Genomic DNA, 18,341 nt, shown 5'->3' on the forward strand with positions numbered 1-18,341 from the left:
TGAGGACCAAGTACGTCTTATAAGTTAGACTTGGTACACCCAAGAACATGATCGACCAGTAGCCCCCCGAAATCAATCAATTAGAATCTCCAGTGGGGGTGGATGAACGATGCCCGACGTCCATTCCTAGGAATGGAAACGACGTGATTTATATATCATTATGCCGTGTCGGCGCAATCTCATCTTGAGACCCGGGATTTCGGAACACATCTTAAATTGACCGCAGAAAATTACTGCTAGAGGAATATGACCCAGCCAAACCAGGCCATAGATCTAGGAACAAGTATCAAAAAGTCTTTTATCATTTATCGTGGGTATCATTGTAGTGATGATGAGATCAAATGCGGAGGTTGTGGCTCCGCCTATGGATTTTGAGAAGACAGGTTCTAGCTCCGAAGCTGTTCTCGGCGATTGGATGATCGTCTTCTTGCATTTTATCGCTTAGAAGAGGATAGTTCGGTGTCGAGCCGCCGAGTCCAGGAGAACCGCGGGCTCGCTGCCCAACGTGACTGGAGTCTACATTGTGAATATCCTAGCTCCAATATGACCTGGATCATTAGAGCGCGCCACCAACAAGACTGACAATCCACATTGCAATTCTGACTTTTAACCCGACCCGCCTTTCAGTTTTTGCAAAGTCATCTAATGTTACAGGACTTGCGTATTCTTGTAGCCACTTTTGCTCATCGCCTAACCTCTTCTTCAGATCGCCATCTTGCGTCACGATCAAAGCGCCGGCTTCAAGGTCGTGAGAATAGCTGCGTTTCGTATAATTGGAACTGCCAATGATGCTGATCGCCGGGTCCCGTTCATTCGGAAGGGTTATCCATAGCCCCTTAGCATGATATGTCCACCCACCTGGTTCGTTGACAGCGCCTCTCCTCCATTCTTTGAGAACTACTGAAGAATCTTGCCTTCGCTCTTTGATCGTGCGAAGGAACCTTCGGGCGAGCAGGGTGTACGCATCAGGTAAAAGCCCAGATACGCCCTTCGACTTGTAAAATCCATTGGCGTATGGAGACGCCGTAATGACTACATTATTTTGCGAAGCTGTCGAGAGAAGAAGATTCGTAAGCGATGGAGCTGGGTTAAAATATCCTGCCGTGAAAGTCCACGATGAACCAGAATACTCTGGCGCCGCAAGCGTTTTTAAGATATGCGTCATCACCGGGAGTTCAGTGGACGAATCTGGTTTCATAAGTTGTGATAATTGGCCAAGCATATAAACTTTGGTATTCCGCGATATGGGCGAACCCTGGTCTTGCGACTCGACATCATCAAGGGTTCCGTTTCGGGCTATCAACCCACTTACAAGTGGTGTAGCTTTTGAGATAAACTCGGCAGGTTGATCTAGAGGGGACGGGGCGGCATTATTTGATGGCCAACTCAGTTTAAAACCTGCAGGATCATCATTCGTTGGTTCGACCAAAAAGCTAAGTGATGTGACGCCCTGATAAAGTCTCCAGAAATAGGTGGTCACTTCGCTGGAAGAGAATAGGTGATACCGATCTTGGCGATTGGTGAAATAATCGTTCGAAAGATTAGCACTAGATGAATTTAGCTAGATGTTCCTCGATTGTAAAGAGAGAAAAAAAGAAAAAGAATTACCCCGAGAGAATTATTTCGTCGTCGATTCCATATAGTTTCATGTGTTGTAGCCCCCACCCTTCATTGATTCGCTTTGGTATATGTTTCTTCCGGAAGCCGGTCAGGTTCGGCGTATGGTACATTCGAATCTCAACACGATCTGAGCCGAACTCTGCAATAAGAGGGGCAAGAAGAGAGGCGCAAGATGGATTAGGTGCCTCTCGAGTTCCACGAAGGGCGTCCGTAAGGATGCTTAATTTTAGCTCGGGGTTCGCGCGAAGGGCATCTTGGAGCGTCGCAATCTCAATTCCAGTTAGCATTAATCTTCACGATTATAGACAGGTCTAGATACATACCAGTTCCTTCTCTGATTTCCCAATATATAGAGTAGATAAAAATATCCTTTTCTTAGCGCTACGTATTCTGGTCTAGCAATGTCAACTTAGTCCTGTTCACTCCATTCCCAAGGAAATATCACCGACCTTTAATGTCTCATAGAAATCAGTAGGGGTTTTGATGATTTGTATCTGCGAGCCGTCGATCTGGAATGACGGTGCGATCCTATCTAACTCATTTACGAATGGCGCCAACATTCCGGTAGAGCTGGAAGCACTACCTGTCGACATAGGACTCGAAGGGATAGAATATCGACGACACCATTGCTGGCCATGTCGGCTCAGAGGATGAGCAAAGGTAGGTCGTAGCTTTAAGCAGCATCGCGAAGCACCTCGAGCTATCATGGCAATTACCGAGAAAGAACTGAATAATTCATACCTACTATAACGTATTTATTAGCTAGAAGCTAACGTTGCGACCCGATTGAATTTTTAAGCTCTCTAAGTTTCTAATTGCTTGACTAACGTAGTGTCTTATCGATAGATATCTCTAGTGTACCTAATAAAATGACGTCGTTAGATCGGGTACTGAGATACTTCTAATTATCACACAAGGCCCGAGCCCGCCCGCAGGCATACAGTAGGTCGGTCCGATGAATATCCGCCGGTTTATTCCGCCCAATTGAATGCGCTTTCAATGCGATGACCTCGAATTAAACCCATCTTACACTTACGACAGCAACATTGAAGGTGGCCGAAGTCCCATTGAGCTTCGCCCACCATGTCGACCATCACAAGAACCCTCACCAACTTGTGGCGAGTAGGAATAAAGGTTAGTCATTTAATCCTCGAACTTTGTACTAATGCTAACATTAATTGCGACAGGACTACTTCCACCAACTCCAAGTATGTTAATCATCGATATCATTGAGCTATTAATTCGAAACTAATGATAGCTTCCCATGAAATAGAATATCGGTACGATTTAACCGAAATCTTATATCGTAGACAAATACTGACGCGATGTAGGCGACACGAAAGCTGGTACCTTAATCGGCGTTGACCGTTTTGGCAATAAATATTTCGAGAACAACGAAGAACTGCCTCGTACGTTGTTATAACGTAGGATCGATCGATTACGGAAGCTAATAAAGTGTAGTACGGACCAGATGGGTGGACTACAAGAGCTCCGACTTCGACGCGTACGTATTCCCTAAGAGTTTGATTCCCGGGCTATTTGCTAATGTCGGAATTTAGGGGCCAGATTGAGCCCGGCTGGCACGCCTGGATGGCCTATACCGTCGACAAGCCGCCTTCACAAGACCCGCTACTTGCATACAAAAAGAGAGTATGGGAAGATACCGACGCGAAAACTATTCCTAACTACACTGCAACACGGGGAGCATACAAGCCGTATAGCACGTACGTTACTACAAACCTATATCCGAGTATCTACTAATATCCTTGTAGATCAAAGTCGAAGATTACAATGTGGGAGCCTACCACCGTCGAGAGGAAATAAACACTTAAGAAATAAGCCGTGTACATAGGCATGATGGCTAGGGAAAGCCAGGACCAAAGCAATGACAGTCGTATTCCCACCAGTACCATCGCCTACATTTATATCGTGCTTCCATCCAATAAGGGCATATGATGAACAGTGCATTAATCATTTTCTCCACTCATCTCGAGGAAGTCAACATTAGATCAAACCCGATGGTAGATCTAAGAGTTCCATAGGAACGGATTTCGACAATACCAACACTAGCGAGGAAGAGTTTATTCGGAAACGGTCTTAGGAGGTAGTATGCGACAGCAAAAACTCACTTTTCAATTAATGGCGATAATAGCTCGCCGTACGCAGACGTACGCTTTAGAGTTAAAATAGTATCAAATTCGAGACGGGATATTTCAATTACCCCGACTTTCTGAAGCATTTTGCGTATATGGACAATATAGACATAGAATTCGAAGTTATAGTCCAAGTTCACATTTTCGATACCATATCTCGCGATGCACCTAACCTAGTAATTTCCCCCCTTCTCTTCGTGAAACAACTCCTTTTTATTTACAGTCCCCAGGCACTGATCATTAGGCAATCACTTCTTCTACTAATATCTTAGGTATGTCCTGTATTCTATCTCAGTCCATTACTAATTTTGCCCTATTAGCTAATGAAATATGGAATCAAAAACCTTGGACATCTCTGGACCTACGTCTCGGTAGGGTTCCAATTTCCCTCCAAGAAGCAAGTCCTCGAGAGTGGCTTTCCTGTAACCCTCGACTTCCCATAAATCATTAACCCCTTTCACTATTAACCCTTCTCCCCAAGCCTTTCGGCAGTACCACGATAAAGCCATAGGACTACCTGATTTTATCGCCTTATCAAGCTCGTTGTCAATCTTCTCCGAACTGTGTCTGAATATCTGCGGTTCTGCGCCGTGTTTCTTCTTCAAGACAGCAGCAATTTCCTTCCCTGTAGCCCTCAGCTCTGAAAGACCGATTGCCCTGTCCTGCAATTGCTCCAAGGGTGTAGTGGCGAAGATGGATGCGTATGCCGCGGCCACATAATTCCTCGTGCATATGTTGGCTTGCTGGTTAGCACTATCCCCTGAGAAGATGACTCGGTTCCCGGGAACATCAACTCCCAAAATTCTATACAGCCCCGTTAGCTCGTGTTCGGCATTCATACCCTGCGTAATGCTCACCCAATTGAAAGCGCTGATTCGGCAAAAGATCCTACATATACCAGTGTAATCGGTATCTTGGCTTCCTTAGCTGCCTCTTCAACCTCGAACTTGGCCTTTAGGACGGGAACCCGTAAAGCCGATTCCGCATAATTACGGAACGCAAGATCCGACGGAACGAACAGTTTAACATTGGTGCTTGGGATCGCCTTGATGAAAGCGTGCTGTTTCAACACGGCTTCTCGACCAGCTAGAGAGCTTCGGGTATCAATTAGCGCCAAGAAATACATGCCTTGGATAGGCTGCCTGCTAGTTATGCTTACATGACAATATCGATGTCTTGCAGAGCATCAATTAATTGCTTCTGATTGTCTAAGTCGACCTCAACCCTAGGTACGCTTGACGGTAAACTGGATGCATCAGAACCCGGCCGATATAGCACCTTGACTAGCGCATGCGAAGCTATCAAGGCGTTAGTGATAGCCGAACTAGCCCAGCCACGGTGTCCATAAATAGCGATGCGGTTAAAAGACATTGTATATGTGTATGTGAAAGTGCTTTGTTGTCGATAGGAAAGCCAATAATTACCAGTTGAGCCGCGAGGCTATCTTATTATATATACATGTTTACCATATTGGCGACTAATAAGAAGAAGGCTGAAATTAAAGTGAATTAGTAATGTGTCCCATTCGGAGTCAGCCTCGCGATATTTTCAGGGGCGATTATAACCCGAAGAGCAGTATAACGACAGGAATTAAGTATGGGGTAGTCGGAATTAATGACAAGGCATAACCGCGAAAAAGGTTGACTCACACCGAAAACCACTAACTAGTCCACCCGCAGCATATCCCTTGTCTTCCGTAAAAGCGATCATATTTATTAGCTGGATAACAATTGGCCGTACTGTTAGCCTTGTCGTATCGTGTGATCCCACCAAGCTAATTCTTCAGCCTTGATTTGTAATGCATAGCATGATGATGACAACGTATAATCCTCAACCAAAAACGGAATAGCAATACGAGGCTTTAATTAGTCTAAAACTAATAATCTGTCACATCCGATATATGTTGATTAGACATCGCAACAACCGGTCTATGGCGATTAACACATAGAATCGGACATGTTCTCCCAACCCTTAGGCGTCTTAACCCCCTTATTCTGTCAGACATGCCTGGCTGTTTACCATCTAACCCTAGTACATCATTATTATTAAGTTTTTGTATAAGCTTCCTATCAATATCTATCAATAAATAACATTCCAATACCAAATCATGAATCTTAGAGGTTATAGACATTATCATGCCGAAACGTCCAGTATGACTCTTGAATAGCCCAAAGGTGGTTCGAAGAAGTTCATAGGCGTAATTAATATTTGAGGTTCAGTATCGAGTTACGAGTATACTTCAAGTACGCCTACCCACGACCCAAGACGCCCAGGATGCGGCCCACCGCGCAGCGGCATAGTAATATAGGTACCTAGGTGGGTGGGTAGGTAGGTACCTAGGTAGATGATGCATTTCTTGGTTGTACTGTGATCCTGATACGTGGACCTTCAAGTCGTTAGACGAACCATAGGCATGCCAAACATTACATGAATTCGACGCACCCGAAATATTAATGAGTTACCCCGATTCGTCATCGCATATAACAACCCCTACAATCAAATCCAGATTGTCCCACGGACACACCACCTCTTTAGTCTAGGGCCATAACCATATGCCTTCTTCTAACTGTTACGCAACCGCCCTAGTACATTTGTCTTGCATGGGATATGATTCTCGTATGAGTCTCTCGTTCGATATGTTTGGCAAATTATTCGGCGACGTTGACCGACTAGAGCTGTCGTGTTGGTCATATGTAACGTGGAATGTTTGTTGTACATGAATGGAGGCTTGATGCGACCCGTCGGCCCATGATGTTCTGGTCGCTTGGGTAGATTGCGAGCTGAATATACTTTTGGTAGATAAGAGGACTGGTTCCCAAATCCATTTCCTGAAGAGGAACTGGATAGTCGGTAGACATGCTGCTAAAACCCCTATACCGCATTCGACCATTCCCCAATATAGACAAGCCGTTGTTCCAACTACAGGGGAAATGAGCTTCTATTCTGAAAAGGCAGGATTATCAGTACCTACGAATACTATCATTTGTGATATTAATACTTCCCAAATAGCTTCCAGCCATGAGTACAAAGCGTACTATTGAAGCGATGACAGTCCTTGAGTACATTAGCACTATCGTGGTTCAGTATTGGTATCACCTTACCCGCTTCCGAGAAGAAATAGTGAACAGACTCCCAGTTTCTTCCTCGGGGATAACTGTAGCCGTAACACCTAGATTTATGTTAGCCCAATGCCCAGAAGACCAAACGGATATACCTACCAGTGGAATTGGAATACAGATTATGAATACGTCCGCAATAAAGTCAGTAACACATAGAGCAAGAATGAGTTTCATATTACTGGAGCAATGCGTCTGAAACTCCTGTTGCGAGTTCCAGATAGCCCAGAAATTGCGACCGCATTCAAAAAACATGCCGAAGAAAAAGGCGACGGCCCATACCAATATAAAGATGATAAACGCCTTAAGAAATTTGTTTATAGCGCTACGCTCCTGGGTCGCGAAGACACGCATGTAAAAGAATAGAAAGCTCGCCTTCATACACCCCGTTGCTATGGGGAGCATGAGGAAGAAAATCCACTCGAGCTGTCCTACATTGTTAGGTCCCATTAGCTTCACATGCTTCGGTATCACTTACTTGTGACTTAAGACTCAGCTGCGGAGTGACAAGTTCGAAAGGATTTCCTTGAAAGCCATCCGGTATTATAGTTCGATACCCTAGTGCCTTCTGTGAAACACCGTAGAGTTGGCAAATGCCAATCCCTACGGTTATAAGCTACACGTAGAGCGTTAGCGTCGACGGCGAATCGAGACCACTTGTAGGTTAGAATACCGTGGCAGGCACCATGAGCCAGTCATCGGCCCTGAGTGGTTGCTTCTGAACTTTACGGGCCCAAAATCGTAGCCCAACGACGAAAATATCGATCACGGAAAGGACTATAGCCGCTGCGATGACATGGCCAGGGCGCATATAGTAAAATGGCTCCTCCTCTGCCATAGCTCAAATATGATTTGAATTTATATTAATGATAGATTGTTGGGTATCTGATGCACTGAATTTGGCGGGGAATACTCAGGACTAAGATTCGGATGACAGCAGTTCCATATAACCATGAGAGGAATAGAGCCAGCCTCGTTGTTTACAATAAGCACACACATCTTGAATGATAAGAGAGTAGATCTAAAGGAGTGGGCAGACTTGTAAGTTTCTTTCGAACTTCATGACATTTACCTACGCCGCAGACCTAATAAGCATATGATTTGCTCACGAAAAAGTGGCTGCATATACTCCCACCCTACGGAGAAATGCCAACCATAAGCGACATCACACATGCCGGAAGGGGACATAATCGCCAATGCAGCCTAGCTAATGCACCCAAGCATAAGTGTGACAAGATGCTGTCATACATTTCAGATAGAATATGCTGACCTATTTCCAGTTGATGGCAATAATTTTCTTCTATCTGAATTAAACATTAAGCTTTAATCGCTCATTCAATTATTCAATTCCCACTGTTATATCCAAGGGTCAACTTTGTAGCCAGTTTCGGCAATGCCGGCCCTCTTTAGGCCATAGTTAGCAGCCGGGCATTTTTAGAATTGGGCCGCTTACTAGAATCTACGATATCTACAGAAGAAGGAGTGCTGACAACTCAAAGGAGGTGTATTTATGCAAGTTACACTGCATCTACGACATACTTCACGGGATCTTGTTCCATCATTGGATACTCACCATTTGGGGGCGTCAAGCCTACGATCCATCGACAATAACCCCGAACTCCTTCTGATTCTAATTGGTAATGTTCTAGGAAGAGACACGGGATTTAAGTATCATTCTAGGCTATTTAAATACCAGCTATTTCCTCTTTGATGCTAGGTGGATGGATATATACCTAGGTAGGTACCTAACTATTTAGTTCAAGCCCTCACATATCCAGTCGAGGCTCCGGTGGTACCCTTAATAAACTCTCATATGACATTTGCCACATGTGCTGCCCACTCTTGCTTTTGTCCTGCGACATTTAAATACCAATCATAAGCACAAGCCATATCGCACCAAAGCTAAAGGAAATACTGGTGCTTATGAATGACAAATTATTCTGTCCGATAATTGGCCAAGCTTAAGAAAATGGACCAGTTTGATTCTTATAAGACCTAATGATGGAGACCTGTGTAACAATAGATTCCAGTTTCGATTCTTATCCGATATTTAACTTGTAACTTGTTATATTTCTCATCGAAGCTATTCCTATATTAAATATAGCCCTTCTACTATTTAATGAAATCAGTTTAATGTACAGTAAGCATACTAGGAAAGCGTAGTACTAAACATACCTCTCAATAAACCTCTTTACCCTATTGATAAGTCTCCCCTTAGATTTTCACAATAAGTACCTATGTACACTTCAATCAGCTTAATAATTTCTTCATATCCAGTTTTTGAGCTATCAGTACGTAGTCTGTAGATGGAGAGCATTTAAATCGTACATCCTGTCCTATGGTAGAGTCGAGCAGTCGAGCAATATGCAAACAGATTCGTTGCTCCACAACAAACTTTGAACTTTAAGCACTCGAGTACCTAAGGTACCTATGTACTGAAGATTCAATGTTGATGCTGCATGTATTTAATTGAAAGTACTTGGGTACCTTAGGTACCTATCCTCTTTATCCGGAATGTCTGAAATCAAAGCCTTGAACTGGTGGCCAGTTCAAGAAATCTCCATTTTCTAATCAGTAACTACCTGGGTACCTAACCTAGGTACATTAGGTACCTAGGTATTTCTTAGTCAGTTTCTCTACATGTAGTTATAATGTGATCCTAAAAAGGTCGAGAAATAAAATGGAAACAATGTTAGGCAAGAACTACAAATCATAAGAATACAGGGCACTTTCCTAGAATAACTCATTTATGCAATGTACCTAGGTACCCTAGGTACCACTTAAGCAAAGGGAAGGAGCAAGTAATTGAACAGTAAAGTACCTGGGTACCTGCCAAACTGATTTAGCAGGTACTGTGCACTGTCCCGGCTCCGGTACTTTCCAAAATAGATAGGTAGTGTAGTCTAGAAAGCGGACCTGCTCCGGTGCCGAGACCCACAAATCCGGTCCCATCTGACACCGGACAGTGACTACAAGTTCGGCTCCGGCCTATAAGAAGCCCCGAAAACAATAAAAACAACAATGATTTTAATTCCAAGTACCTTAATACATTCAGTGATTTCCAAAGTTTGTGCATTAAACAAACTTTGTTGATCAGGCACTTGCCCACCTTCTATATCTGCTTGCACTTTCCTATTTTTTCCAGCCAGCTGATTTCTCTACCTTACCACCACAATTCCATCTATAAATACAACCCTCATTCTTCTCAGACTTTCTCCTTCACCTTTTTCTTCTTCCATCAATGTCATCCCTTGGACACCCTTGGACATTGATGGGTTGTTTCTTGACCAACTAAACATTCAGAGTAATTTACTTCTCATACCTCAACGCGCAGGACTTTCTGTCCTTCCGGTTGTCTTAGTACTATTTCATCACTTATCATTTACCCTACATCCGAGAAGGATATCTCTCAAGTATTTTCCCGAGCAAACCTTCGGTTTATCGGCACCGGTTTGCGAAGACTTGTCCTTTTCTGGCGCTTAATTATTAAGCGACTTGGGCAGAGACATTTACGCGTCCCTAAAGCCAGTTACAATTTCGCAGTAAGTTTCTCTCCTATCCCGACTGCCTCTGTATTGCTTTTTCTTCACGTACATACTGGGACTCTACTTTATTTTTTGTTATACATACTGACACTTTAAAGGTTGAAGTAGTTCTTATTAGTCACTCAAGTCGGATATTACGTCATTCTAACAAAATGTCAAACGCGAACCGTACGTTAAACCTACCTACGCAAAAGCTATTAATTGTGATAATACACAAATATATCTTAAAAATCCTTCCGTATAATGTATGAACCTTATTAACTTTCTCTCAGGCCCATTTCCCTGCAGCATGTGCGCTCAATCATCAAACACACAGGCCAACCTGAATGAACACATTCGATACTGTCATATTGGTACTAGCTGCCTGTTCCCCGGATGCCATGTTGGCACGGAATCCGAAAGTCTACTCCGAACGCATATTTCACAGGTTCATGGAAACGTGCCTTCCGTTGAGGGAATATACGCATGCAGTTGGCCACAATGTCCCAAAACCTTCCTAAATCAAAACTGTGTGAACCGCTGTCTTTATTTTCACACTTATGATCAATTGCATTCAGATATTCAAGTCCACCGTGGAATCACTGCCCTTCCAGCTCTATTGAACCAGGTTACACAGATCTCAACAGATCTGGTTGGTGTAGATACACGATTGAACGGCATCGACACTCGATTGAACGGCATCGACACTCGATTGAACGGCATCGAAACTCGATTGAACGCATTGAACACTAATGTAGATGCTCGCACCACCAGCATCTTGACTAGCCTTGCTGAAATGCAAACGATGCTGCAGGATTTCATCGCCAACGCTAATCGCGGCAACGGAGACGAGAAAAATGAAGAGGAGGAGGGGGAGGAGGAGGAGGAGGTCAGTGGCCGCGCCGCCAAGCGCTCAAGGACTTAAATGAGATGAATAGTTCGTAGAAGTCCATTAAAAAGTTTAATAATATTAGTTGGACTCTGTATCTCGCTTCAGTTAGCTTGTGGTTGAAGGCCCTGTTTTGTCTTTGCCTCTATGAGGCCTCAGACACGGTTAATGATATGATAGGAACCTATTCTTAGACTGAATAATTTCAAGGCATCACGGAAATAATCATGACTTCGGTGACTCTCAAATATATCTTGTAGGCCTAGAGTAATATGCGGGGCTCGCAATGCATGTCATCAACTACCTTCAAACATGGGGTAGCCTTTCCACGGCCTGATTTCCGTCTGGGGGATAATTGATAATTAGAGCATAACTTGTGACACACTGTAGCAGGTTTCTTTAGCTAATAACTAACTTATACTCAATTAAGCTTTCCCATCGGCGATGCAGTTATGTAACCAGCCATCTCGATGACATAGTTATGTGTGAAAGCAGGTGGCATATGTGTGGCTAAATGACTAGACGGTTCCCTGTTTAGTCCCTGTTCAACAGTGCTAACCAATCAGCACCTCTAGTAAAGCCACCATATGACGTAGAAAAAGGCAGCCACATTGTTTCGCCAAGGACCCCTGACCTACTCATTAGGCTTTCTTACGTCGACATTAGTATTAGACAATATTAGATGTGGTTATGGATAAGAAGCAGGCCCTTCTCTGCTAGTCTTGTTTTCTTTTCTTTTCTTTTCTCTTAAGACTCTAAATTATATTTCTAATATTCCCTCGTGTCCTATATTTTCGAACAGAATCGAAATAAATTAATTAAATAAAACAAATAACATCGATATGGAGTGGGCAAAGCAGACGTACAACGAGCAATATGAGGTTTGGATGCCCTGGATCGAGGACAACTTCCTGAAGTATTTTACCAAGGATAACAAAGCTAGCTACGCGACTAAAGGCGAGTACCTATTTCACTTAAACCACTTTTACATTGTCGTATCCGCTGCATATTCGTTCCTCTCCTGGAGAGTTGACTTGGACTCGGGCTGACCAAGGCGTATCTTACAATAGAACAACTAGACAAGGCCAAAGTTACCAATATCGAGCAGGTAGATACCCTACAAGATGGTGTACACGGCGTAGTCGCTGGGCAAGTAGGCCAAGGCGGATTGCTACAGCCAGTTGGTGATCTAGTATCAAAAGAGGGTCTCAATCGCGCCGAGCGAGGCGGAAAAGACGAGCAGGGCGGAATCCTACCTTCTTCTATTCCCGGAATCCCGGGACTCCCTGGCCTAGCAAAATAAAGGCCGTACACTGAAGACCTCAACAAAGATTGGTACTGGAAACGATGCAGGAAAGTATGTGGTATTCGTAAGGGGAGTTATGGAGTATAAGGGATTGGAATATTATGTAATGAAATGGGCCATTCGGCATATTGAAAGAAGTTGCTGTATTGGTAAATATATGCTGGGATATGTCTTATTAATTCATCCAACTAATTCAGCTTCACATTCGAAGACGGGGAATATATGTACTAGCTGTTGTTTACTACAGAGTCGTAATAAAAGAATTAAAGGTATTTGTTATTGTCATGTACTTCATAATTTCTTTAAACAGGTATAAGCAATTAAGCAGAATTTGTTAAAGCAAAACCCCCCTCGTAGAATCTGACATGCGTCATCTCCTTGATATTGTGTATCAAGCCAAATGCGACACGATGATCCTACTTCGAACAATTATATCAATTGATGAGAATGAGACTACTGTGTGCTACGACGTCATATGCATGAAGAATTGAGGTGACCAGGTATTCGGAACTACCCCTGTAGCAGATCCCATGAGAATTTATGGGCGCGAAGATAATCCTTGACATCACAACGAGAAGTCTAACGACCTTTCAATAAGAGTACCTAAGTTAAATGAACACCTAATCTATCTCGATAGCTTGAGACTTATATAGCTAATATCTTGAAAGGAACTCGAATCTCTGAAACAAAAAGAAACACGATACCGGATGCTCTAAAGTCTAGAATGCAAACGAGATCTCTGAGGGGTTTAAAATAAATGCTCCGAAGGTAACAAGGGGCTTCTATTCTAGGTTCGGGCTTCGACGGCTGCTTTAATGGCTAATTCATAAGTCAATCTTAGGTTTATATTAAATTTTAGGGGGGAATTAACTTACCATCACAAGTAACTTTAGCATCGCCGAATAACATCTTCGTTCCAGGCATGTAGAACATAGGATTGGGAACATCGGCTATTCGAACATTAGCGCATTGACCCTTGCTTCATTGTAAACGGGTATTACGAAAAAGATTCAACTTACCATAGCCACTGGCCATACCACGTTTCATAACAATAACTTGCTTACTCTTCCAAGCGTGGAGAACAGGCATTCCTGCAATCGGACTACCAGGCTCGAGCGCAATTGGGTTGACCGTATCATTCGCGCCAATTACGAGCGTAACATCAGTGTCTCCAAAGTCATCGTTTATCTCGTCCATCTCCAGTACGATATCATACGGCACGCTTGCCTCTGCTAATAGAACGTTGCACTGTCCGGGCATACGACCTGCGACAGGGTGGATAGCAAATCTAACCTTGATCCCTTTGGCCCGGAGCAAACCGGTAATTTCGCTAATGGCATATTGCGCTTTCGCGACCGCCATTCCATACCCAACTACGATAATGACATTCTCCGCGTTGACAAGAGATTCGGCTGTGTCCTCAACATTCGTCTGTGTTACTGACCCCTCGATCTTGTAGTCTGTTTTCGCTGGCGCCGATATACCACCAAATAGTACATTCGTGAGACTTCGATTCATTGCCACGCACATGATATACGAAAGGATCGAACCAGAAACCCCTATAAGCGCACCTACTGTAGTAAGTAATGGGTTTTCCAACATAAAGCCTTCCGCTACCAAGGCAAAGCCGCTGTATGCGTTAAGAACCGTGATCACGACTGGCATGTCCGCTCCGCCGATTGCAGATGTCGTAGTAAACCCTTTGGCAAACGACAGTATCGTGTTCGCACTTAGTGCCACAGCAGCAATCATAGGTGAGCCTGGTGCCATCGTAACAAAAGCGCCCATCGTTCCTATGTTAGCGGCAAGCATGCTTGAGTTAATCAGGTGCCGGCCAGGGAGAATCAAAGGCCTCGAGGACATCTTTCCAGCTAACTTCATGAACGCGACGATAGACCCGGTAAACGTGATACCACCAATTAATACTCCGAGGTAGGCTGTGACAAGGTGAAGGGTCGAGATATGAGAGAGGTCACCCATGACGCTGCCAATACTAGTCAATACCGCAGCTAGACCAACAACAGAATGGAGTGCTGCAACTGTCTGGGGAAGATCTGTTGGAGTAATGCGTTTGCCAATAACGAAGCCCAAAATAGCTCCAATCGTAGCGAGAGTACCAAATTGGGTCAACACTTCAGGACTGAATCCGACGGCTAACAAAGAGGCGAGGACACCAGAGCCAACACCGAGAATCCCAAGTAAGTTGCCCATTCTTGCCGTAGCTTGAGATGCCAAGCCAGACAAGGAGCTGATGCAAAGCACCGAGCTGACCATGTATCCCGCTTGCACAAGCCCTGCGGCCCCTGTCGAAGCCGCCGCAAGATAGCCGCCTCCGAACAGAATACCGGGAATCGCATAGAGCCATGGGTACTCCGGTGGATCAGTTGGCCCTACTTCAAATCAGCACGTAACAATATATACACAAACTAGCTAACATAACGTACGCTTAAACATATCTAGCATCCTCTTCGTAATTACGAAGCCGCCAGACACGTTTACGAAAGCTAATAGCACAGATGCTGCACCAAGCGCTTGTGGGATTGTTTCGGGGACATAACCACCACCCAAGATGAAGAGACCACCAATACCAACCATTCCTATAGCATTTAGTCAACTTCGATTTAGGCAATATATTGAGGTTGCTTACCAGATATAGCATTGGTGACGCTCATCAAGGGGGAATGAAGGGCCGGGGTCACGCCCCAGACAACTCGATACCCGATCAGCGAAGCCAGTGCGAAAGTGAAGGCGTTTCCCATGAAGATGGGTCCGGTAAGCTTTCCAAGGGCTAAAGCAGTACCCATACCAGCAGTAACTGTAGCCACTTCTCGAGATGTCTTCTGGAATGGAGTTACCGCAACTACCTCTTCCTCAGGCTTCGCTACAGCTTTAGGCGTAGGGGCTGGTGGAGGGGCTGGCCGCGGTGCAGGCGGTAGGATCTCTCCTTTATTAGTAACAATAGCACCTCGAACAACTTCGTCACTCAAATCGATGCCAAATGACTTATCCTGGGGTGTCATCGACAGAAGGAACTTAACAATATTATTCGAGTACAGAGTCGATGACTGCGTTGGCAATCTAGATGGCAAGTCCGTGTATCCTTTAATGATGTCAGTAGTCCGGCAATTTTTTAATTAACGCTTGAGTCTTACCAATGATTTTCACGCCATTGTACGTTATCAGTTTACCTGCTTCGGTCACTTCGCAATTGCCCCCTGCTTCAGCAGCCAAGTCCACGACAACAGAACCAGGTTTCATAACCTCAACCATATCCTTCGTGATTAGCTTGGGTGCTCTCTTCCCAGGAATAAGAGCTGTGGTGATAATGATATCAACGTCTCTAGCCTGCTCGGTGAATAGCTTCATTTCGGCAGCGATAAATTCAGGAGACATTTCTTTAGCATATCCCCCTGCTCCAGATCCATCTTCCTGGATCTCAACCTCGATAAACTCTGCGCCAAGAGATTGGACTTGCTCCCTTGCGGCAGAGCGTGTGTCAAAACCGCGAACAATTGCGCCCATCCTACGAGCAGTTGCAATTGCACTCAAACCCGCAACTCCAGCACCGATTACGAGAACCTTGCATGGGGGGATTTTCCCAGCCGCAGTGACCTGGCCAGTCAAGAAGCGGCCAAAGTTGTTTGACGCTTCTAGAACCGCTTTATAACCGGCAATATTCGCCATTGAGCTGAGAGCATCGAATACTTGAGCGCGGGAGATGCGAGGAATCATGTCCATAGCAAATGATGTAACCTTGCGAGCAGCGAGGCGCTCAACAATATCCTTGTTCTGGGCGGGCTGGAGCATTGAGATGATCGTTGCGCCTTCTCTAAGTCGTTCGATTTCCTTGATATTCGGCCCTCGTACTTTAAGTACGATGTCCGCTTGTTTCCAAACCTCCTCTGCGTCAACTAGGGTAGCGCCAGCTTTCTGGTAAGCTTCATCTGGAAAGTCGGCCAGCGCACCAGCTCCACGCTCTACCAATACACTACTAAAGCCCTTCTTCTTGAGCAGGGCCACATTTTGAGGCGAGATTGCCACGCGTCGCTCATTAGCAAATGTCTCGCGAGGCACACCTACAGTGAGATCTGCGTAAGGCGTGGATGGCGTCTCGACAACGGTCGAGTAGGCTGTTACCGGAATTGTTCTATTTGTAACATTCCTACCACTATCGAACGTCTTCTTTGGCAACGCAGGTAGAACTGCGGGCTTCCTAGCATGAGTACTGTTCCACTGCCGTCGACAGCCTACAGCTACCGCTCGAGATTGTGCCGTACAGTCTACACATTCCGTCTACTTAGTATATACTGCGCGAAAGAGAAATATGCTGAGATGTCTAGACACCTCATCATATTTCCATGCATTGGAACGAACCTAAGACATGTGATATGGCGCGGCGTGTAAGGCCCTCTGCCGCACGAGGCGAAGCGGGATTAGCGACCAGCGCCGGCCGAAGTAACGACCAGGACATCATATTGACAAGGCGCAATAAATGTCTGCCATGCAGCACAATTTCAAAGCTTTATTCGTCATCTGCTATACCTCCCTGCGAACTCCCAGAACGGCATCACATTACGAGGAGAAACATAAAAAAAAGGAAGTTAGAATGTCGCAAGAGACAAGAAGTACAGGAAGTACAGGAGGTTAGTAGAAGAGAAGAGTTCATCCCACGCGACCAAATAGGGATAAGAGTAGCAACTAGGGAGGACAAATAAGAATACCCAGTCAAGCTTTAGGTATGTATATTTGATAATAGTTGCCCAAGCCTTCCTTTCACCCTCCACTCGAACCTACCATCCCCCGCTTCCAAGGATCCCGGCTACATAGAACTACCAATATTCAAATAATAGGATGATAGTTGTTGGTATAGCAGTCTGGATCATCTGAAAAGTCGGCGAAACAAGCCGCACCAATCAATGGCTTAGGATTTCTAGGCTGTGTTCTTTGTGGTCGGTATAAAAGAATAGCCGACGTAGAAGAGAAGTGATATGTCTAAATCACATCCCACATCGAACGACGCGTTTAGGGGAGTACATCAAGTACATGAAGATTCTGCCTAAGTCGTCAGTCGTGTTTGACAAAGGTTACGCAAGTTGGCATGTGGGCGTCTTGTGAGAGGTTGACTGGGGGGCGAGTCGATGAGACGTAGACCCGCAAAGGGTATCCTGATTTAGCAAGTGGAGCACGTTGCATGGCAGGACATAGTTACTGGATATGCGGAGAGGGTGGGTTTGCGGGCACCAATCAATAATAAGATAGACATAGGAAGCTAGTTGCCTCATCTGTTATATGAATATTCAGCTTACAGGGGACGGTAGAAGATAAAGTTCCTACAGGTGAAGTCATAGGTTTAATATTTACGGTCTACGAACGGATCAATTCCATCAAGCAACTTTATAACTTGCTGAGCCAAGTTTTACTATGACCTCATTCAGTCCCATAAGCATATAAAATATTATTCTATAGCATATTTAAAGAGAAATGTAGAATAATGTTTATGAAGTTGATAGCTGGGGTAAACGAAATAGTTAGATTGTTAATTAAGAACGCTTCATTATAACTCTCTCTATCCAGACTAGCCCTACTTTACAAGACATTGCAATAAATCCAAAGCCAACGAAGCCATTTTGCAATAGTCTTACTAGTAAACTATATTAGCGTTAGCGGACTCGATAACATTTCACTTAGGATAGGTATTATTAAAATAATTAGGCGATGCAATCCTCGTTAGCT

At 44.5% G+C, this 18,341-nt stretch overlaps 5 protein-coding genes across 7 annotated transcripts; 2 read left to right on the top strand and 3 right to left on the bottom strand.

The window, feature by feature from the left end:
* Positions 1-556: 556 nt before the first annotated feature.
* On the bottom strand, positions 557-2,327 carry GL218_06510 (CDP-diacylglycerol-glycerol-3-phosphate 3-phosphatidyltransferase; the record flags this gene model as incomplete). The annotated part of the gene is made up of 4 exons (XM_033583224.1): positions 557-1,547; positions 1,609-1,889; positions 1,944-2,015; positions 2,070-2,327. 4 exons carry the CDS (start codon positions 2,325-2,327, stop codon positions 557-559), a joined length of 1,602 nt encoding a protein of 533 aa, XP_033433394.1.
* Positions 2,328-2,703: 376 nt separating this feature from the next.
* Positions 2,704-3,444, top strand: GL218_06511 (NADH dehydrogenase [ubiquinone] 1 alpha subcomplex subunit 12; the record flags this gene model as incomplete). The annotated part of the gene is made up of 7 exons (XM_033583225.1): positions 2,704-2,754; positions 2,808-2,828; positions 2,894-2,900; positions 2,952-3,029; positions 3,082-3,124; positions 3,180-3,344; positions 3,393-3,444. The coding sequence occupies 7 exons, from the start codon at positions 2,704-2,706 to the stop codon at positions 3,442-3,444; spliced, it is 417 nt and encodes a 138-aa protein (XP_033433705.1).
* Positions 3,445-4,093: 649 nt separating this feature from the next.
* On the bottom strand, positions 4,094-5,144 carry GL218_06512 (uncharacterized protein; the record flags this gene model as incomplete). Its single annotated transcript, XM_033583226.1, has 3 exons — positions 4,094-4,577; positions 4,631-4,867; positions 4,933-5,144. 3 exons carry the CDS (start codon positions 5,142-5,144, stop codon positions 4,094-4,096), a joined length of 933 nt encoding a protein of 310 aa, XP_033433395.1.
* A 7,000-nt stretch (positions 5,145-12,144) lies between these two features.
* On the top strand, positions 12,145-12,605 carry GL218_06513 (uncharacterized protein; the record flags this gene model as incomplete). Its single annotated transcript, XM_033583227.1, has 2 exons — positions 12,145-12,259; positions 12,373-12,605. 2 exons carry the CDS (start codon positions 12,145-12,147, stop codon positions 12,603-12,605), a joined length of 348 nt encoding a protein of 115 aa, XP_033433396.1.
* A 648-nt stretch (positions 12,606-13,253) lies between these two features.
* GL218_06514 (NAD(P) transhydrogenase, mitochondrial) lies at positions 13,254-17,082 on the bottom strand (the record flags this gene model as incomplete). Of its 3 annotated transcripts, XM_033583229.1 has the most annotated exons (8): positions 13,262-13,288; positions 13,414-13,427; positions 13,484-13,558; positions 13,628-14,998; positions 15,053-15,205; positions 15,256-15,708; positions 15,761-16,888; positions 16,983-17,082. In XM_033583229.1, 8 exons carry the CDS (start codon positions 17,080-17,082, stop codon positions 13,262-13,264), a joined length of 3,321 nt encoding a protein of 1,106 aa, XP_033433397.1. The 3 variants fall into 3 exon arrangements, with proteins under 3 accessions (XP_033433398.1, XP_033433397.1, XP_033433399.1); XM_033583228.1 differs by lacking the exon at positions 13,414-13,427 and having other exon boundaries at positions 13,254-13,288; positions 15,761-16,738; XM_033583230.1 differs by lacking the exon at positions 13,262-13,288 and having other exon boundaries at positions 13,396-13,427.
* Positions 17,083-18,341: the final 1,259 nt, after the last annotated feature.

This window comes from Daldinia childiae (genome assembly GCF_008694065.1).
Source record: "Daldinia childiae strain JS-1345 chromosome Unknown Scaffold7, whole genome shotgun sequence".
In the NCBI taxonomy this organism is placed as follows: domain Eukaryota; kingdom Fungi; phylum Ascomycota; class Sordariomycetes; order Xylariales; family Hypoxylaceae; genus Daldinia; species Daldinia childiae.